Here is a 22,778-nt window from a genome sequence, read left to right as displayed (position 1 = left end):
TATACAGTATACTGTCCTCTGTAGTATATATACAGTATACTGTCCTCTGTAGTATATATACAGTATACCGTCCTTTGTAGTATATATACAGTATACTGTCCTCTGTAGTATATATACAGTATACTGTCCTCTGTAGTATATATACAGTATACTGTCCTCTGTATTATATATACAGTATACTGTCCTCTGTAGTATATATACAGTATACTGTCCTCTGTAGTATGTATATACAGTATACTGTCCTCTGTAGTATGTATATACAGTATACTGTCCTCTTCAGTGTTAATTACTTTACATAGTTTAGTGTCATCTGCAAAAATGTATATTTTACTATGCAATCCTACTACAAGATTATTAATAAATATATTGAAGAGAATAGTACTGACCCCTGAGGTACTCCACTAGTGACAGTGACCCAATCTGAGTATATACCGTTAATACCCACCCTCTGTTTTCTATCATTGAGCCAGTTACTTACCCACTTACAGACGTTTTCTCCCAGTCCGAGCATTCTCATTTTATATACTAACCTTTTATGTGGTACAGTGTCAAATGCTTTGGAGAAGTCCAGATACACGACATCCATTGATTCGCCGCTGTCAAGTCTAGAACTTACCTCCTCATAGAAACTAATTCAATTAGTTTGACATGACCGATCCCTCATGAAGCCATGCTGATATGGCGTTATTTGCTTATTTTCGTTGAGGTTCTCTAAGATAGCATCTCTTCGAAAACCTTCAAACAGTTTACCCACGACAGATGTTAAACTTACTGGCCTATAGTTTCCAGGCTCTGTTTTTGGACCCTTTTTGAATATTGGCACCACATTGGCTATGCGCCAATCCTGTGGAACACTCCCTGTCAGTATAGAGTCCGCAAATATCAGAAATAAGGGTCTGGCTATGACATTACTTAATTCTCTTAGGATACGGGGGGTGTATGCCATCCGGTCCTGGCGATTTGTCTATTTTAATCTTTTTAAGAAGCTGCTGTACTTCTTCCTGGGTCAGACAGGACACTTTTAATGGGGAATTTACTTTTACATTCTGCATTTCATCTGACAGTTAATTTTCTTCAGTGAATACATTGGAGAAAAAAATATTTAATAGCTTTGCTTTCTCCTCATCGCTCTCTGCAATTCCCCCCTCATTGCTCTGTAGAGGGCCGACACCTTCAGATTTATACTTTTTACCATTTATATAATTGAAGAACATTTTAGGGTTAGTTTTACTCTCTCTCAGTCTCTAGTTTGGCCGCTTTTATTTGTCCTATACATATTCAATTTTTTTTCTTATAGTTTTTCAGTGCTTCCTCGCTTTCCTCCTGTTTTAGTGATTTAAATGCTTTCTTTTTTTCATTTATTGCTTTCTTTACAGTTCTATTTATCCACATTGGTTTCTTTTTGTTCCTTAACCTTTTATTCCCATACGGTATGTACCTCTCACAATTAGATTTTAGGATGCTTTTAAAAATATCCCATTTTGTGGCTGTATTTTTATTTTTGAGGACTTTGTCCCAGTTAGTTTGGCCTATGGCCTCTCTTAGTTGGCTAAATTTAGCATTTTTGAAGTTTGGTATTTTTGTTCCTCCATGAAGAAACACTCTTTTGAATGACAATTGGAAGGTTATTACTTTATGGTCACTATTTCCCAGGTGTCCCCCAACCTGCATGTCTGTTGTTCTGTCAGGTCTATTGGTTAATACTAAGTCCAGTATGGCCGTCCCTCTAGTCGGGTCCTGAACGAGTTGGGAGAGGTAATTGTCTTTGGTTATTGCCAAGAACCTGTTTCCTTTATGAGATATACAGCTTTCAGTTCCCCCAGTCTATATCTGGGTAGTTGAAGTCCCCCATAATAACCACCTCATTATGATTTGCCGCCTCGTCTATCTCGTTTAGTAGTAGATTTTCTGTGGACTCTGGTATATTAGGTGGTTTATAATAAACTCCTATTAGTAATTTATTATTGTTTTTGCCTCCATGTATCTCTACCCACAGTGACTCCACATGTTCATGTCCTTCACTTATATCTTCACGGAGTGTGGGCTTTAGACGGGACTTTACATAAAGGCAGACCCCTGCCCCTCTCCGGTTTTGACGATCCTTTCTAAACAGACTGTAACCCTGTACACTGACTGCCCAGTCATAGCTATCATCCAGCCATGTCTTAGTTATTCCCACTGTCATAGCTATAACCCAGCCATGTCTCAGTTATTCCCACTATGTCATAGTCCTTCTCACACATCACTAATTCCAGTTCCCCAGTTTTATTAGTCAGGCTTCTGGAATTAGTATACATACAATTAAGAGGTTTATGTATATTTTGTACATTACACTTTTCCTTCTGAACTGTTCTAGTCCCTCCTTCCATTCCTCCCACAGTCCCACTACCTTGCCCCCGTCTCTATCTGCAATATCTTTCCCTTCTATAATGTAATTTCCCTCCCCCCCCAGTCCCTAGTTTAAACACTCCTCCAACCTTCTAGCCATCTTCTCCCCCAACACAGCTGCCCCTTTCCCATTGAGGTGCAGCCCGTCCCTACGATAGAGCCTGTAGCCGACAGAGAAGTCGCCCAGTTCTCCAGGAACCCAAACCCCTCCTTCCTACACCAGTTCTTGAGCCACTTGGTAACCTCCCTAATCTCCCGCTATTTCGGAAAACACTACCTTTGAGGTCCTTGCCCTGAGCTTGTGACCTAAATCCCTAAAATTATTTTTAAGGACGCTCCACCTACCTCTAACTTTGTCATTGGTTCCAATATGGACCATGACCGCTGGATCTTCTCCAGCCCCTCCCAGTAATCTGTCAACCCGATCCGCGATGTGTCAGACAAGCGCAGGAAGACAGCACACTGTTCGGTGATCCCGGTCTTTGTGACAGATCGCCCTATCTGTACCCCGAATAATTGAGAGTGGAAACATGATAAATAACACCTACCCAGATGCCCACTTAGTATTTATATGTCATCTTGAGAAATTCTAGATGTCTGTTATAAGGAGAATTTACACAGAACAGATTACAACAGATGTTTCTGCAAGGGTTAGTCAAAAATTATCCGCACTCTGGGTGTAGAATTTATTTTAATCAATTTCAGAAACAACAAATACATAATTTTTGACATAATCTCCCAAGTCACTACGGTGAAGATTTGATTGTGTCTCGTGCTGATATTTATCAAAGACTTGGAGCACAGTATGGAGAAAGAGTTTTGTGGTGAAAATCTGTGTGAATGGATCAGGGATGGTTGTACAAGCATCAACCATAAAGAAGAAGTGGGATGCCCGTCTATGACTGGTGATAACATTGAGTGTTCCCCTGAACTGGTTCTGGTGGATAGATGATTGACCGTGGTTTATGAGGCAAATCATTTGGCTCTATAGTGAAGACAGCGGTGCATTTCTGGCTCACAGTTCAGCCTAAAACATTTTTAATGAGGGAATAAGAAAGCTTGTTGACAGATGGACAAAGTAATCAAAAGCAGGGAGATTGTCAAAAAGAATGTTCTTGTTTATTTATGAACGCTGATTAAATTCTACCATCATAGTGCGGATCATTTTTGACTCATCCTCGTAGTATTTGAGACATTTTGGGTTAATTTTATAAAATAAACTAACTTGTATACACTACTTATGGAATTTCAAGATTTTTTTAATGATTTTTCTCAGTCTCTTAAAATTCCTCAGTGTGAAAGATGCAAAGTCCCATTAACGTGCTCACCATGTACATTACCAACATCCTGGCTACCTGATGGGAGTGATTACATCTCATTGCACAAGCGGCACAGTCCGGAAAAGTTTACATTAACAAAAACACAGCAAAGTTTAAAGGATATAACAGGACGATGGAAAATGAAAGAAGTCGGGTTAGAAAAATAGCATAAAACAATGGCGGTATGTTATCAGCTGCCGGATCTTAGAAATGACTGTGGTCAGGAAAAGTGTTGGAAAGTCTTCTAAGGACTAGTGAATATAACACATGGATGGAACAAACTAGTCTCAGGATAAGATCAACATGGTAGATTAGCCAACATGTCCTACTAGGAGGACATGTCTGAGCCCGAGCACCGCGCATATAGAGATACCTGGAAGTGTATAAACTGGGCCATATCAGCCAGTGAGGCCTGGGCCATATCAGCCAGTCTTGAGTGGAACTCGCAGACTCCTCCCTCCTTCCATTGCTAGCATGGTTCCATGCTGGAGGTAACTGGTGAGTTGTCTGTGAGTCGGAGCTCCTGATATTGCCCATATGGCACAGGTAGGTTTAGCGTTAGGTCCCGAGCTACTTAAGAAACCTTGGCGTGGTGCTCGGGCTCAGACATGTCCTCCTAGTAGGACATGTTGGCTAATCTCTCAATTTTATCATCAGTTTGAGCACCTGTCTTTGCTATTATTATATTGTTATATTGATTATCACATCCACATAATTGCTATCACGTGTAGGATGTCTATTGTGGTACTTGTGGTCCGCCGCAGGCATCCTCCATTGTATGCATTTTTGCTGGGGATCGCCATTAGCAACGGGCCACAAGTGCAGGATTTGCTCCCCTGTTTATATATGCACAACTGCATATGGGTTTGAGCAGCTCCTGCCTGTTTAACACCACGCCATTTTTTTCATTTGTTTGCATATTAAGATCATTATGGCAAGCAGGGATGGATGGTCAGAGACCCTACTGGGAAACTTCACAACTGGTTGTTGCCAAAGAGGTCATCTGAGCCCTCCTCATGGCTCTTAACTAGCTTCAGGTACTTATGTACATGTCTAATGCCCACAGGTTCTCGCCTCAATGCTACCATATTGCCGTCCTCAGGATTTCTTCCTGCCCCGCCATTTACCCTTATAGGCCACTAGGCCTGAAGACTATGAGGTAGTTTACGAGTGGTGCAGGTCTATGCCAGGATGCAGGTGATAAAATGATGTCATCAGGATGCAGGCATCTGAGGGAACAGGCCAGAAGAGATGTGTGGCCTACACTGCTAACAGAGGCATGGATGTTTCACCTCCTCAGTCCTCTCCTCCATGGAGGACACAACATGGCAGCTGGCTCTGGGCAGTATGGAGAGGCTTCTGAGAAGGTGCTGCTGGGGCAGGATATTGTGCTGCACTGTAGTATTTAGTTCTGCTGAGGTGGTATTTTGTGCAGCACTGTGGTATTTGGTTCTGCTGGGGCAGAATTTTCAGTTGCACTATGGTATTGCTAACCCTGCCTGCTTATGCTGCCCTGCCTACATTTCTTGACCCTGCCTACTTGTATTATCCCCACCTTCTATCATTTAGGACCAGCCAACGACATAGGGTCACTTTTAGTTATATTTTCCTGGACCAGCTTACGTTCCCAGTCTACCCCCGATAGCAAGCATTGTTAAAGGGGTATTCCTATATCCTATATAAGTATTATTCCTATATCCTATATAATGGGTATTCCTACCATATGTGTCCCCTATCCATTCATTCTCTGCCTGAATACAGTGGCCGATGTACTTACAGTAAACTCAAGGCTACACATGCAGTACCAATTTTTTTTAGGTTGATCTAACTCCCTCTCTTCAAGGGCTTCATCCTTTACATGCATGGCAACATCAAATTAGGGGAGCTTAGGTGTGAGGAACCTCCGAGAGATACTTAATGTCAAAGAAAGACTCCTTGTGTCATGCTCAACCCATAACTATTTTTTTCTGAAGAGTTCTTTTTATATGAGCAGAAGGACTGGAGTCTGTTCCATCTGGATTTTTTCTATATGGTTCCTCCCTGTGCGGCCATACATGCGAGAGACAGAAGTTTTCCCTCATGGATGATTTTGCATGGCTTCAGCCAACCTTTGGCTGCATTTTGTTTTGCTAGCCACCAGGTATCTACTGGAATACGAATCTGGCAGTATAGTTCAGTTATTACTCATCAGATAGTTTTGGCCTCGTGAGTATCTCTGAAATGGAAATGAGCAGATACTTGTTTCAGCAGATATCAGGAAGCAGATATGGGACCTTTAAGGTTTAGAGGAATTTCTCTTAAGGTCTATGAGAAAAATAATTAAATAAACATGAAATACCACCACCAGTGGGCACACGTTACACCTAGATATATCCCAGTAATGTGGTAGGTTTAAGAACGATGCCATCTCCAGAGTACGAAGCCATTGGCCAAAACCAATGAAGAAAAGAGGGAAGATGATCCAGGGGACTGGTGACCTTCTCTACCACAAGAGATGGGATGAATGGAGGTAGCTGGCCGATACCAGACCCTTCTGTCCTGAGATGATACAATGATCCCCATTTTGATTATCACTATGGGGATCGATCTCCTCTATATTGTTCCTTGCATGATAGTCGTGTTCTTGGAAAATTGCTTCAAAGTTTGCGGTGACAGTGCAGTAGTGAGACACTGTGATGTGGACAAGGTACATGGAGCCCATCCCAAAACAAGTAGTACTCACCACTGTCCAACTGGGACTACAATTCAGGCACAGGCCTTATACCTCATTTATTGAGGGTTTTAGACATTTTGTCATTTGCACTCAACAAGGAAGTGGCTTGATTATTGTGGTTGTGGCTTAGCAGGTAAGAGGTGTGGCTTAGCGAACAAGGGGTGTGGCTTAGCGGGCAAGGGGTGTGGCTTAGTAGGTGAGAGGTGTGGTTTAAGATACATTTATCATTCCATTTGCACCTGAAATCTAATGGGGAACAAAGCAATAACTTGAGCAAATTTTTGTATTTTATATTTTTTTTAAAAAGGGATGGAAAGGTGGGCATGGGTAGTCATGTTCATTAGGTCTATGCCAGATTTATCACCTGTGACATTTTAAAATGTTGCAAAAAAAGGCACAATCTCACTCCAGTAGGGAGATGGTGTAATAAAAATGGAGAATAATTTCTAGACAAGAGTGTTGGGTGTAAAGATGGGCCATGTTTACCACGCACAAATTACATCAATGTGGGCTGAAGATATTCTGACTTCAAATATTCCCCTCATGATAAATTCTGCTGATTGTTCCTCAAAATTGCACCTGGTGTCTTGTTGGTGTCAAGTAAGTGACCAAGACAGTGTGAGCATACAGCGGATGTATCTTCCAGCATCAGCCAGAAGGTCAAATGCACACCAGCTCATAGGGCCAAACCAGCTTCTGACGTGTCGAATGCTGAGACATCTTTTAAGAGTCAGGTTTGTTTTATTGTTTGGACTATATTTTTAAGTATTCTAGACTTAAGAGTCAGACAGGTTATGGGAAACAAGGACTGGGTGGACTGAGGACCTGTATCCAGGTGCTCCTGAAAATACAGCGTCATGGTTTCCACCCATGCTGCATATTGCCTTGGCATCTCTATTACAAAAATGTGAGGTTTTGGAATTGTTATCCAGGAAAATGAATATTTTTTTTTATTAGAGATGGTGGTTTACGGCCATTATATGGAATGGCTCCATTCATAAGTCTGGTATAAATTCTATGTTTTGGTATCCATCAAGGATACAATATTCCTGGACACCGGCAAACCCTCTGTATGGACATTTTGTACAGGCCTTGAAGGATTAGAAGAAAGGAAGTAACTTTGATCTTTGACTTTGATTATTGTGATGGAGAAATACCATGGATAACAAAGAAAACAAAAAATCTTGGGGAAGTCAAGATTTTTGTTTTCGGGGACCCAGCAACCACTAACCAAATGATTCATATCCTGCCTGCAGAAAGAAGTTTGTAATATACTGTACTTAGCATTTCAAAAGTGTGTGGCCGTCTGGTCAGGAACCTGGTCACGTGACCCCTCTCTGAAAATTCTACATCCACTGACGTTACGAACGCTACCAGGTTTCCAGCGTTGGTTATGAACAGGACATCACTGCCACTGTGGACTGGACCAGAACTATTCCTCTTCCGGGCACATTAGCAAACTCCTGAATCCTCCTTGTTTGTCTATGTGCCAGGAATAGTTCTGGTCCCCTTCACGTCACCTCTCCCATGCTGAGCTGTGGAATTGATGCTCCTGTCCATAGACCAGAAACCTGGTAAAGGATCAAATTACAGGAGTTTAGGTGCGGGTCAGTATGGTGGTTTTGACATTGGAGTTCAGAGGAGATGTGTCACGTGAGTTCCCAAGGGACCGGTCCACGTAACTTTGAGGGGTGAGATATGATTAATTAAGGTGGGGTTGCTGGATCCTGGAAGACCCCTTTAACCCCTCAAAGGGGTTGTCCCATATTAAACATTTATTTATCATCCACAGGGAACCCCCTCCCTTTGTAAAACCAGCAGTGACTTATATGTTGCCTGATCTAACAGGTTTATGTAATATTGAATGGTGGGATCATCCCATAAACCAGAGGCAAAGTTCTGACTTTTACCCCCAGAATATATTCCTGCCCAGCACAGATGAAACGAAAGTCATGATATAAATTGGTGAAAAATAAAATCAGTGGAATAAATCATGAGATGATTGAGAAGACCCAGACAGGACATGATGGAGAAACATTGCACTTATTATGGTCTTGGGCTACAGAGGACCTTTCTCCATTGTATTCTGTGCAAGACCTCAAAGTAATACCACTGGCCACCATAACCCCATGAAGTCTTAAAATGACTGCTTGTATAAGAGTCATGCTACCATCATGACTCCACATACCACTAGGTACTATCCTGGCATTGACCAGTGCCATAGCTGCAGGTGGTCTCCAATAGTCCTTACAGATTCGTTGGTACTAAGATGGTGGTGATCCTGCAGTACGTCGCTATATATTCTATATAGGTCATATATAGGGCTATGAGATCTTCGAGATGCTCCTCTGTATTCATCCCAGTGTATGTAGTCCTAGAATCCCTTGGTATACTTTTTTTTAAAGTTTTTACCTTGAGTGGAAGTCTTACTGGTACATCGATCGCGGCCAGAAGATAAATGGCTAAAGAGTCAGATCTTGACGTCTAAAGTAAAAGTGGCTCCATGAGTTAACCACACGATGGCTTGATGCACTTTTTATTCACTGAAGGTAAATCTCATCAAATAGGATATCGATGGTGAAAGCGTCTACTTTCTGATGTCTTTGTGGCTTACCACGATGCATCCTATAAGAAGTATATGAAGAAACGTTTCAATTCTGTACAATGAAGGAGGAAGCTCATGTGTGAGGGGCGGGTGATGTCCTAATACAATGTGAGTGTCATTGAGATCCAAATAATTGGAGAATTTCCTGAAGAATGGTAGGTTAATAAGTGCTCAAATCATGAATGGGCTTCTGTCAACTTATGTTGGACAACCCTGCTCTCACCCGGTTTCCTGTAACTTTGCACAGGCCAACTCACAGTATAATGGTGGCAAGAGAGCAATGGTGGTTTTCTTGTGGGGCAATCTGTACTTCCTGTAGATATTCCTGATTCAGGGGAATGCTGCTATATAGTGGTCCGTATAAAACCTGTTGGTGGTTCGGGATCACTGCAACCTCCTCCTACTACTACTCTCAGTATCTGTTCTTATCAGTCTACCTTTGCTTGACGACTCTGGTGTTTTGGGTACCTCCTTTGGATATCATTGAGTTAATTCAGCTTCAGTCCAATGCTACTGTTGGGTGTAGGGCTATTACAACGGAATGATAGAGAAGCCACTTTTTGACCAGCTCTCGGCCTGCTGCTTGTTGTTCATCTCAGTTCAGTTCTATAGCTTGCATCTCGACAGTAAAGATTTCCAAAGACCTTTCTCCTTCCTGCAGTTGATCATCTGCCAGCAGCCCCATGGTCCCATCCCAGGCTCCTGACTCCACGAGATCCCTCACTTTCCCCCAAGGGTATAATAATCATTCCCAGCACCATATTGAGGAGGGCAAGGTCAACATTAGGGAGTTAGAGGACTCAAACCACCATGCTGTACATCTACAACATAACCACTATACATAATAGGACATACACAAAACATATACACATTTGTGTTATGTCCATGGAAAAGAAACGTGGCATTACTGCATACAGCACTTTTTTCCAGAGTTGGTTTACACTATGGTTTCCATGTCAGATTTTTCCATTTCTGAAAGCCACAGAGCCAGACAATATTTTAGTAGCACTCATAACCACTTGGCTGCAGGGCCATTGCTAGGGTCTTAAATGATCGATAGATTTTCTTAAAATGTCAGAGACGTTTCAAAAATTTTGATGTGTGTGAGTATCATCGCTGAGACCTCCACAAATTCCTAGAACGAGGGCAGAGAAACGTAAGTTAGTGACCACAGAATCGAGAGGAGCCCATAGCTATGCACGTGCTTCTCGTTCAAGAAATTGGTCAGATTGGCCTCAGTGCTCAGACCTCCACTTACTTAAACTTTTGATATGTCTCTAGGACACATCAGAAGTTTTTTTGAAGTTGGTGACCCTTTAAATTATCAGAGGCCCAAGCTCCAAGTCATACGTTTTGCCTCCTCCTCAGTGACATACGTACTCCCCTCCGTTATGACCCCAACTTCTTCAATTGAACATCCCCTATTTTGATTGACCAGGGTGATCAGACTACACCAGGCTTGTTTGTAGTCTGTTACCATGGAAACACATGAGGCAGCACAGGGATTGCAAATACAAAATGGAGATTTTTAATCTAATCTATTTCCAAAGTGTTGTATTTTAGACGCACAGATGACAGTGGCGGTAGATACTACATTTGGCCATCTCCGTGTCCGTAATTACAGTAGAAGTGCGGAGGATTTCATACAAGGTGTTGCTCAATATAATCCTACCGTTGTGGCCAAGGAATTTTCATGGTCATTTCCTGCTGTTTTTTTTGTCCTCGTGTCGTGAGGAGCCATTGTCCATGAGAGAAGTTATTTTAATTAAGCTTCTTCTATAAAAATAGCAGAAAGATAAGATGTTATTTGGTTTTCTTAAGAAGAGTGTTTCCCGCACTAACTCAGCGTCTGTCAGTGAGGCTTCCTCCCTCCATTTCCTGTGTTTGTTCCTTCTGGAGAAGACATCCCCCCTCCTGACTCCTCGAGGAGCAGACATAGTCATTTTCGACAGTGTCTATTAATATTATGTTCCTCTTTATTGTGTGCACGCCAGGATAAGTGTGAGAATTGAGGGTTCTTGGCCCCTCAGCCAAGGTTTATTTCTCCTCTCAAGCCTGTGTCTAGCAATGAAACGCCATGTCATTAATAGGGGGCGTGCGCTGGAGAGATGGGTTCCTTTGAGGTTTTCTGTTTGCACAGAAATATGTGCCATCAAGGGATGCGCTCCACCACCCTCTAGAAGTAACCCCTCCTCTGGCAGACCTGACCCATGCATCATAAATGGCCGGCCATGTCTCCCCATCTCACCCGTGATCAGCTGATCTTCCTGGTTTATAGAAGGTGGACCTGTGCTGATCAGCTGATCCATTGAGAAGGAGATTGTCTTCGAGAGACAACCCCTTTACAGCTCAGACTCAGCTAGGATATGCCATCAAAGTCAGATAGGCTCAGGTCCTAACTCTGGGAACTACTCCTATCTCCAAAATGGGCCCCCCTACCCGAAGTGAAAGCGAGTGCACTGCGCAAGTGTGACCGCCCTCCATTCACTGCTATGGACCGAGCTCTGGATCGGCTGTTTCCGACAGTCCCATAGAGGTGAAAGGAGATGTGGCCATGCATGGGTGGGTGTTCTCCATTCACCACTGCAGGTGCAGGACCTAGAGGTGGGACCCATGTCTATCTCACTTTGATGGCGATTGAGATGAAAACATCTCTTTTATTATTGTATAATGAAAAGATCTCTGCTTACAGTCAGTAAATTGAACCATTGTTTATATCCATATGTACATACCTAATTCTTCTCGCTGCTGAGGGTTTGTTCCAGTTCCATCAGCAGCACGTTGTTTTGATGTACCATGAATCAGCCTCATGAGACTGGCGACAATTCCAACAAACCCTCAACCACGTTGCATCAGTGTAAGGTCCTTGAAGAAGCACTCCAGCACTTTACTGATCTGTATAGAAGAATGTGTATGCCTGATTTAGTTGGTGTGCCATTTTACGGGTTGTCTGTTCTGCAATACTGTAGACAGGGCAGAGGAGGAGGCTCCTGCTGCAGCCAGCTGTCTTACAGACTCGGGACATGACAGATCTCCTTCTGGGATATTTTTTGTGCATTTTCGGTGTTCAATGTTCCTTTAAGACACTGATTGATCTATATTAGACTATGTTTGTTTGTTTTTTGGTCCTGAGAACACTCCATAGGCCTCCATTCACCCGACGGTGGCCAATGCAGGGTTATTTTTACAGTGACATTCAGGACGTCAGGTCCTTCCTTTGGAGGCATGTGTCAGGAAATACTCCCAATATGTGATGAAAAGCTCAGAGAAATGTGAACAGAGCCCTAGATGATGTGTATACATTGTATAATAATGTAAATTAATATTAAATTACAGTTATGCATAATCAAGGCTAATGATGTCTTCTCTGATTCCTTCTCACAGATTGCTGGGCGAGACGAGGGTTCCCCTGCGAGATTTATTTAATTCTGCCAACCTGACAAAGACATATAATCTTCCTCTTATGGACAGCAAGAAAATGAGCACTGGTGTAAGTGAGAAGCCATCAAATAACGCCTCATTCATGGGGGGAGCAAAGATTCAAAGAGAAATACATTAAGGTGGAGCTCCACCCATACTATAGTAATGTTTGGTGGAGTGCTCCTATAATTGTCTCCAAGTCACGTATGTAGCCGACACATTCATTGGATTGTCCTCCTATTGTAGATCTGCATCAAAGGAGATACGTCCCTTTAATCAGCTGTAGTGAAACTGCAATGTCCAGGACCATGGTTGACCAGTGATCTTCATGAGAGTCCTCCTCACTTGCAGTTCGTGCTAGATGTAGCCCATAATGGAATCAGAACCTACAGCATGTCCATGAGCCCAATGTAATCCGAGGGCATTATAGAAGGTCCTTTAACAGCTATGTAGGTGTGTTCTTTAGGGCAGTGGTTCTCAAATGTTTCATACCATGTAACCTCTATCTACAAGAAGTTCAACCCAAGTACCCCCAAGGAAGTGAGCAGTGATAAATGTTACCAAAATAATGCCATTCTTATGTCATAGGGTCGTCTCCAAGCCTCTGTCATCAGTTCCTTCAGACCTGACAGAAAGAATAGAGCAGCAAAATAACCGACACCCCATTAGGACCCATGATGGATGACTATTACTATTTTCAGCACTACCAAACATACAGGGGACTACAGCACCACATATACATCCAGCGACATCTCCTCCAATATTCATGTTCTCTTTCCTCATCTTCTCCATTCAGACCAGACCACCATGACAACTTCTTTCGACCATCTCTTGACTCTACAGAATTTGACAAACAGAAATCTTAGTTTCCTACTCTTCCATCATGCTCCTACCTTCTCAACACCCCATCTTGCCACCTCTAATACTATTGGTCAGAAACAGATCGCCCCACTGAAAATACTAGTATCACACAGATAGTGGCTTCTTCAATAATTATTGCCAAACAGTGCCCTCAACAGTATCTGCGCCCAGTAAATAGTGTCTCGACAGTAATGGTGCCGTAAACCTAGTGTCCCCCAAAAATAATTGTGCTAAGTTAGGGTGCCCCCCACAGTAGCAGTGCACCCAAAAATTCCACCAAGAGTAATAATTCTCTGCCACAGTACACTATAGTAGTAAAGGTGCCCTTACAGTATCCAATGTGAATAAAAGTTCACCTTTATTAAATCATGGTCAAAACATTCTCCTGAGATGAACGCAACTTCGAATCAACATGTTTCCACCAAACATGGTCTTACTCATGGTTGAGTAAGACTATGTTTGGTGGAAACATGTTGGCTTGATCTCAGGAGGATGTTTTAACCGTGATTAAATAAAGGTGAACTTTTATACACGCTGGATACTTGCTTTTTCCTTTAGATATTTTTCACGTCAAGCATACGGACATCCGTGCTGTGCAACATGAATGTTACGTCCTGGCAAGCTGGCCACTTGTCATACATTTACATTGCCCCTTACAGTGCTTCAATAGTAATAATGCTCCCATAGTGCCCATACTAGTAATGAGGTTCCCCATAGTCCCCCAGCAGTAATAAACCCACCGTAATTCCCCCCCAGTAGTAATAATTCCTCAATACTACCCAAAAGTAGTAGAACCCACAATAATGTTTCCAGTAGAAATATTTCCCCCTAGACCACCAGAGTGCCCCCATAAGTAATAATGCCCCCCTATAGTGCCCCTAGCAGTAAAAAAGCCTCCATAATCTGTCCCAGTAGAAAAGAATGTCCCCTTATAGTGCTGCCAGTAGTACTAATGTCCCCAAAGTGCCCTCCAGTAATAAAAATGATCCCCTCGCTACCTATAATGGCCCGATAGTACTGTCCCAAGGTACTAAAGGAAAACATCAAACTCAGATACCTCCATGCCTCTGTCTATGATGTGGTGCAGGACACAAGACTCTTATGGGCGGAGTCCTGAACTGCTTACAGACCGACTCAGGGGGTCGTGATGATGACGTCATTGTGGCGCGTCTAATAGGCTTAAAGTCTGGGAGCCTGTAGCCTATGAGAGCGAACGGCGGGGCAGGGAGACATCAGCTACCTTGTTCCACCACAGGACAACAATACAGTTGTATGTCGAGAAGCCACAGCAAAGAGCGTACCCCCTCACCCTGCAGCGTCTACCCCTTGGGGTACACATACCACAGATTCTTGTACATAGGAGCAATGTTATAGTAGTTATATTCTTGTATATAGGAGCAGTATTATAGTAGTTATATTCTTGTACATAGGAGCAGTATTATAATAGTTATATTCTTGTACACGGGAGCAGTATTATAGTAGTTATATTCCTGTACATAGGAGGCAGTATTATAGTAGTTATATTCTTGTACATAGGAGGCAGTATTATAGTAGTTATATTCTTGTACATAGGAGGCAGTATTATATTAGTTATATTCTTGTACATCGGAGCAGTATTATAGTAGTTATATTCTTGTACATAGGAGCAGTATTATAGTAGTTATACTCTTGTACATAGGAGCAGTATTATAGTAGTTATATTCTTGTACATAGGAGGCAGTATTATAGTAGTTATATTCTTGTACATAGGAGGCAGTATTATAGTAGTTATATTCTTGTACACAGGAGGCGGTATTATAGTAGTTATATTCTTGTACATAGGAGGCAGTATTATAGTAGTTATATTCTTGTACATAGGAGGCCGTATTATAGTAGTTATATTCTTGTACATAGGAGGCAGTATTATAGTAGTTATATTCTTGTACATAGGAGGCTGTATTATAGTAGTTATATTCTTGTACATAGGAGGCGGTATTATAGTAGTTATATTCTTGTACATAGGAGGCAGTATTATAGTAGTTATATTCTTGTACATAGGAGCAGTATTATAGTAGTTATATTCTTGTACATAGGAGCAGTATTATAGTAGTTATATTCTTGTACATAGGAGGCAGTATTATAGTAGTTATATTCTTGTACCTAGGAGCAGTATTATAGTAGTTATATTCTTGTACATAGGAGGCAGTATTATAGTAGTTATATTCTTGTACACAGGAGGCGGTATTATAGTAGTTATATTCTTGTACATAGGAGGCAGTATTATAGTAGTTATATTCTTGTACATAGGAGGCCGTATTATAGTAGTTATATTCTTGTACATAGGAGGCAGTATTATAGTAGTTATATTCTTGTACATAGGAGGCTGTATTATAGTAGTTATATTCTTGTACATAGGAGGCGGTATTATAGTAGTTATATTCTTGTACATAGGAGGCAGTATTATAGTAGTTATATTCTTGTACATAGGAGCAGTATTATAGTAGTTATATTCTTGTACATAGGAGCAGTATTATAGTAGTTATATTCTTGTACATAGGAGGCAGTATTATAGTAGTTATATTCTTGTACCTAGGAGCAGTATTATAGTAGTTATATTCTTGTACATAGGAGGCAGTATTATAGTAGTTATAGTCTTGTACATAGGAGCAGTATTATAGTAGTTATATTCTTGTACATAGGAGGCAGTATTATAGTAGTTATATTCTTGTACATAGGAGCAGTATTATAGTAGTTATATTCTTGTACATAGGAGCAGTATTATAGTAGTTATATTCTTGTACATAGGAGGCAGTATTATAGTAGTTATATTCTTGTACATAGGAGCGGTATTATAGTAGTTATATTCTTGTACATAGGAGCAGTATTATAGTAGTTATATTCTTGTACATAGGAGCAGTATTATAGTAGTTATATTCTTGTACATAGGAGGCAGTATTATAGTAGTTATATTCTTGTACATAGGAGCAGTATTATAGTAGTTATATTCTTGTACATAGGAGCAGTATTATAGTAGTTATATTCTTGTACATAGGAGCAGTATTATAGTAGTTATATTCTTGTACATAGGAGCAGTATTATAGTAGTTATATTCTTGTACATAGGAGCAGTATTATAGTAGTTATATTCTTGTACATAGGAGCAGTATTATAGTAGTTATATTCTTGTACATAGGAGGCAGTATTATAGTAGTAATATTCTTGTACATAGAAGCAGTATTATAGTAGTTATAGTCTTGTATATAGGAGCAGTATTATAGTAGTTATATTCTTGTACATAGGAGCAGTATTATAGTAGTTATATTCTTGTACATAGGAGCAGTATTATAGTAGTTATATTCCTGTACATAGGAGGCAGTATTATAGTAGTTATATTCTTGTACATAGGAGCAGTATTATAGTAGTTATATTCCTGTACATAGGAGGCAGTATTATAGTAGTTATATTCTTGTACATAGGAGCAGTATTATAGTAGTTATATTCTTGTACATAGGAGCAGTATTATAGTAGTTATATTATTGTACATAGAAGGCAGTATTATATTAGTTATATTCTTGTACATCGGAGCAGTATTATAGTAGTTATATTCTTGTACATAGGAGCGGTATTATAGTAGTTATCATCTTGTACATAGGAGGCAGTATTATAGTAGTTATATTCTAGTACATAGGAGGCAGTATTATAGTAGTTATATTCTTGTACATAGGAGCAGTATTATAGTAGTTATATACTTGTACATAATAGCAGTATTATAGTAGTTATATTCTTGTACATAGGAGCAGTATTATAGTAGTTATATACTTGTACATAATAGCAGTATTATAGTAGTTATATTCTTGTACATAGGAGCAGTATTATAGTAGTTATATTCTTGTACAAAGGGGGCAGTATTATAGTAGGTATATTTTTTTTCAGTTATATACAGTACAGACCAAAAGTTTGGACACACCTTCTCATTCAAAGAGTTTTCTTTATTTTCATGACTATGAAAATTGTAGATTCACACTGAAGGCATCAAAACTATGAATTAACACATGTGGAATTATATACATAACAAACAAGTGTGAAAAAACTGAAAATATGTCATATTCTAGGTTCTTCAAAGTAGCCACCTTTTGCTTTGATTACTGCTTTGCACACTCTTGACATTCTCTTGATGAGCTTCAAGAGGTAGTGTCCTGAAATTGTTTTCACTTCTCAGGTGTGCCCTGTCAGGTTTAATAAGTGGGATTTCTTGCCTTATAAATGGGGTTGGGACCATCAGTTGCGTTGAGGAGAAGTCAGGTGGATACACAGCTGATAGTCCTACTGAATAGACTTAGAATTTGTATTATGGCAAGAAAAAAGCAGCTAAGTAAAGAAAAACGAGTGCCCATCATTACTTTAAGAAATTAAGGTCAGTCAGTCAGCCGAAAAATTGGGAAAACCTTGAAAGTAAGGGCTATTTGACCATGAAGGAGAGTGATGGGGTGCTGCGCCAGATGACCTGGCCTCCACAGTCACCGGACCTGAACCCAATCGAGATGGTTTGGGGTGAGCTGGACCGCAGAGTGAAGGCAAAAGGGCCAACAAGTGCTAAGCATCTCTGGGAACTCCTTCAAGACTGTTGGAAGACCATTTCAGGGGACTACCTCTTGAAGCTCATCAAGAGAATGCCAAGAGTGTGCAAAGCAGTAATCAAAGCAAAAGGTGGCTACTTTGAAGAACCTAGAATATGACATATTTTCAGTTGTTTCACACTTGTTTGTTATGTATATAATTCCACATGTGTTAATTCATAGTTTTGATGCCTTCATAGTCATGAAAATAAAGAAAACTCTTTGAATGAGAAGGTGTGTCCAAACTTTTGGTCTGTACTGTACGTTTTCATTTACAGTGTGTCCAAAAATAACAGTTTTAGTGAATCGCTATCTGGATATTGTGTGTAGAACATAATCCTCATCATGTTGAGCTTCGTCCTGATGTAGTTTCTGTGGAGCGGCAGCTGGTTTCGCTCTTCCTCTCGCTTGTGCTTCTATTTCTGGACGTGGAATGTGATATTTTGATGCAGTAACGGTGAGTCGGACTCATGACTGTTACGGCAAAACCCACAAGTGGGAAGGATGAAGCTGATGTGTCAGTCCTGGGCTATTATATGGTATAACTGATATATAGTATGACTAATAAAAGATCGTAACGCCAGAGTCTGTCGTGTCACTCTATTATTCCCATTGGAATTTTCACATCTCGTGGCTTCACAGAGAGGTCCTTTCTGTCGCTGTTACCCCTACAGTTATGTGTGAACCCACTGCATCCATTATTTTAAATTGCTAGAATTGCCCTCCATGTGTCATGGTGACATTTTCTATATATTTAGTGCAACTGTTTCCTTAGACAAAGTTCAGTCTGAATTCATGTTCAGTAGGTTAGTACCTGGGCAGTATTTGGTTGCAGTCAGTACACTTCCCACCAGTCCCCCCCCCAGTATCTGTGACCCTGCAGATGCCAGGTACATGTCCGTTATAAGCAGCGGAAGTCATGAGAGGGTTACATTGTATCCAGCTCCTATATTTAGGGAGGGAAGGACGGATTACTGAGGCAGCGGGATGTATTTAGAGGATGTGACTGGATTTATTTCCTGCTGCCTCAGAGCTGCGCTCCTGATCCATGAGGACAGGGGAATGCTGATAATGATATTATATTCTGCCAGTATATTGTATATTACATTATTACATGTTTTGTGCAAACATTTGATGCAAAAATTTGTGATTTTTTACCTTTCTCTGCTGCTTTTACAAAAACAGCCATAGTGTAGCAGAAATGTTGGTGGCGGCGGCCGGGGGTCGGGGGAGCAGGTTGGGGGGGGCTGGCGTTTCACCACAGCTCAATATATTTACCCTAAAACATCACTGTAATATCTCCCGGGAGGTGTAGCTTTCAGTTTCAGGTGCACGGACATCTCGGATGCACCTCTTAAAGGGGTTGTCTCATCATAGACAATGGCGGCATATCGCTAGGATATGCCCCCATTGTCTTATAGGTGTGGGTCGCATCTATGTAGAGAACAGAGCTCCGCAAGGTGGTGGCTGGAGGGCTCCAGTCCGGCCACCACCAAGCCGGCTCCCCATAGAAGTGAATGGGAGCGTACCGCGCATTCGCGGCCCCCGCACCCATACATTTATATGGGGCCGACGGAAATAGCCGAGCCAGCGCTCAGCTATTTTTGCCGGCCCCATAGAAAATTAAATGGAGGGCGGCTGCGCATGCGCAGTGCGCCCTCCTTCACTTGCGAGGCTCCGTTCTCGATATAGGTGCAGGTCCCACCCCTGCTCTGATACATTGTAGCAAATGATCAGGACAGAAAAGAGATACAATTGTATCAATCAGTTCTAGAGCGTGTATCGGAGCTCGTCTCATACACGGGACAGCGACCCCGACGCAGAACTGGAGCGAGACGCGAAAAGAGCTACGTCGTATAGTATACCATTTATACAGTAGGAAAGAGCTGGAAAACTCGGCATTTATTAACCACATACGCTATATTTTTTCCGGAGCATGTTCGATGAATTCTGCCACATTTTTGTTACGGTGTTTGATTAGTTTTGGTGCAATTTTGCCCTTTTTCATAAGATTATTCTTCTCTCCATGCTGTTGGTGCATCGTGTGGTAACAAGTCTCATTCTCTACCTTTCAGGCCACATTAACCCTGCAGATTTCATACTTCCCACCACCGGGGGCAGCACCTCTGTATCCTCCACCATCAACCATACCGGCTGTAAAGGAGCCCACGCCGTCTCTCAGCGATGTGGACACCGTCAGTCAGCTGCAGTTCGGTATGTCCTCCTCTCCACCATGTGTGGTAATATTCTGGGTGATGAAGGAACGCGTTCATCAGGCTCCGCTTCTCTTCTATATGTTAATTGAATCATTTCAATATATTGTATGGTAATGAGCAGTAGGTAGTCGTGGGATAATATTACATCCATCATCAGGACCATCCAGCCAAATATTTATAGATTTTACATTAGATGACTGCGGAGTCACCATTAGGCCTCATGCACACGGCAGTTGTTTTGGTCCACCTCCGAGCCACCAAATGCGGACCCAATCACTTCAATGGGGCCGCATCCGTTGCTCCGTTCCGTGGCCCCGCAAAAAAAAACAAAAAACGTGTCCTATTCTTCTCCGTTCTTTGCGGACAAGAATAGGCAGTTCTATTAAAAACTGTCGTTGCCGTTCCGAAAATTGCGGAAGGCATACGGACGCCATCCGTGTTTTGCGGATCCGCGGTTCGCGGACTGCAAAACACACAACGGTCGTGTGCATGTAGCCTTAATTACAGGGCCGGATTCACGCTTACTACAAGTGAGGGAAAGTTTTTAGCTATTTTAAGATTAGTGGTCAGATGTAGTAATTACATGTCTGCCTAATTGTTATTAAATGCTGCCCTCCAGTGATGAGATGTAATAATTACACATCTGCCTATTTGTTATGAAACAATGCCCCCCCCCCCCAGTGGTCAGATGTGGTAATTACACTTCTCTGGCTGATTGTTATTAGACAGTGCCCTCCAGTGGTCAGACGTAGTAATTACATGTCTGGTTGTTATTGGACAGTGCCCTTCAGTGGTCAGATATAGTAATTACACATGTATGGCTTATTGTTATTAAACAGAGCCCTCCAGTGGTCAGATGTGGTAATTACATTTGTTTCTGATTGTTATTAATCAGTGCCCTCCAGTGGTCAGATGTGGTAATTACATTTGTTTCTGATTGTTATTAATCAGTGCCCTCCAGTGGTCAGATGTGGTAATTACATGTGTTGCTGATTGTTATTAATCAGTGCCCTCCAGTGGTCAGATGTGGTAATTACATGTGTTGCTGATTGTTATTAATCAGTGCCCTCCAGTGGTCAGATGTGGTAATTACATGTGTTGCTGATTGTTATTAAACAGAGCCCTCCAGTGGTCAGATGTGGCAGTTACACATCTTGCTGTTGTTAGACAGTGCCCTCCAGTAGTCAAAGGTAGTAATTACACGTCTGGTTGTTATTACACAGTGCCCTTCAGTGGTCAGATGTAGTAATTACACATGTCTGGCTGATTGTTACTAATCAGTGCCCTCCAGTAGTCAGATATAATAATTACACATCTTGTGCTGTTATTAGACACTGCTCTCCAGTGGTCAGATATAGTAATTACACATGTATGGCTGATTGTTATTAATCAGTGCTCTGCAGTGGTCAGATGTAGTAATTACATGTATTGCTTATTGTTATTAAACAGAGCCCTCCAGTGGTCAGATGTGGTAATTACATGTGTTGCTGATTGTTATTAAACAGAGCCCTCCAGTGGTCAGATGTGGTAATTACATGTGTTGCTGATTGTTGTTAATCAGTGCCCTCCAGTGGTCAGATGTGGTAATTACATGTGTTGCTGATTGTTATTAAACAGAGCCCTCCAGTGGTCAGATGTGGTAATTACATGTGTTGCTGATTGTTATTAATCAGTGCCCTCCAGTGGTCAGATGTGGTAATTACATGTGTTGCTGATTGTTATTAAACAGAGCCCTCCAGTGGTCAGATGTGGTAATTACATGTGTTCCTGATTGTTATTAAACAGAGCCCTCCAGTGGTCAGATGTGGTAATTACATGTGTTGCTGATTGTTATTAATCAGTGCCCTCCAGTGGTCAGATGTGGTAATTACATGTGTTGCTGATTGTTATTAATCAGTGCCCTCCAGTGGTCAGATGTGGTAATTACATGTGTTGCTGATTGTTATTAATCAGTGCCCTCCAGTGGTCAGATGTGGTAATTACATGTGTTGCTGATTGTTATTAAACAGAGCCCTCCAGTGGTCAGATGTGGCAGTTACACATCTTGCTGTTGTTAGACAGTGCCCTCCAGTAGTCAAAGGTAGTAATTACACGTCTGGTTGTTATTACACAGTGCCCTTCAGTGGTCAGATGTAGTAATTACACATGTCTGGCTGATTGTTATTAATCAGTGCCCTCCAGTAGTCAGATATAATAATTACACATCTTGTGCTGTTATTAGACACTGCTCTCCAGTGGTCAGATATAGTAATTACACATGTATGGCTGATTGTTATTAATCAGTGCTCTGCAGTGGTCAGATGTAGTAATTACACATGTATTGCTTATTGTTATTAAACAGAGCCCTCCAGTGGTCAGATGTGGTAATTACATGTGTTGCTGATTGTTGTTAATCAGTGCCCTCCAGTGGTCAGATGTGGTAATTACATGTGTTGCTGATTGTTATTAATCAGTGCCCTCCAGTGGTCAGATGTGGTAATTGCATGTGTTGCTGATTGTTATTAAACAGAGCCCTTCAGTGGTCAGATGTGGTAATTACATGTGTTGCTGATTGTTATTAATCAGTGCCCTCCAGTGGTCAGATGTGGTAATTACACATCTTGCTGTTGTTAGACAGTGCCCTCCAGTGGTCAAAGGTAGTAATTACACGTCTGGTTGTTAT

The 22,778-nt window shown here is 41.4% G+C and overlaps 1 protein-coding gene across 7 annotated transcripts in view; it reads left to right on the top strand.

The window, feature by feature from the left end:
- DYSF (dysferlin) overlaps window positions 1-22,778 on the top strand; it is a 317,684-nt gene that overhangs the window by 50,972 nt on the left and 243,934 nt on the right. For all 7 annotated transcript variants that reach the window (XM_040419360.1, XM_040419355.1, XM_040419359.1 and 4 more), the window contains exons 4-5: window positions 12,410-12,515; window positions 19,976-20,114. In XM_040419360.1, the coding sequence (XP_040275294.1) occupies window positions 12,410-12,515; window positions 19,976-20,114 (245 nt within the window). The remainder of the gene's footprint in view (window positions 1-12,409; window positions 12,516-19,975; window positions 20,115-22,778) is intronic.

The sequence above is a fragment of the Bufo bufo genome, chromosome 2, assembly GCF_905171765.1.
Source record: "Bufo bufo chromosome 2, aBufBuf1.1, whole genome shotgun sequence".
In the NCBI taxonomy this organism is placed as follows: domain Eukaryota; kingdom Metazoa; phylum Chordata; class Amphibia; order Anura; family Bufonidae; genus Bufo; species Bufo bufo.
The sequence above is the reverse complement of the archived record's forward strand: the minus strand, read 5'-3'. Positions and strand labels throughout refer to the sequence as shown.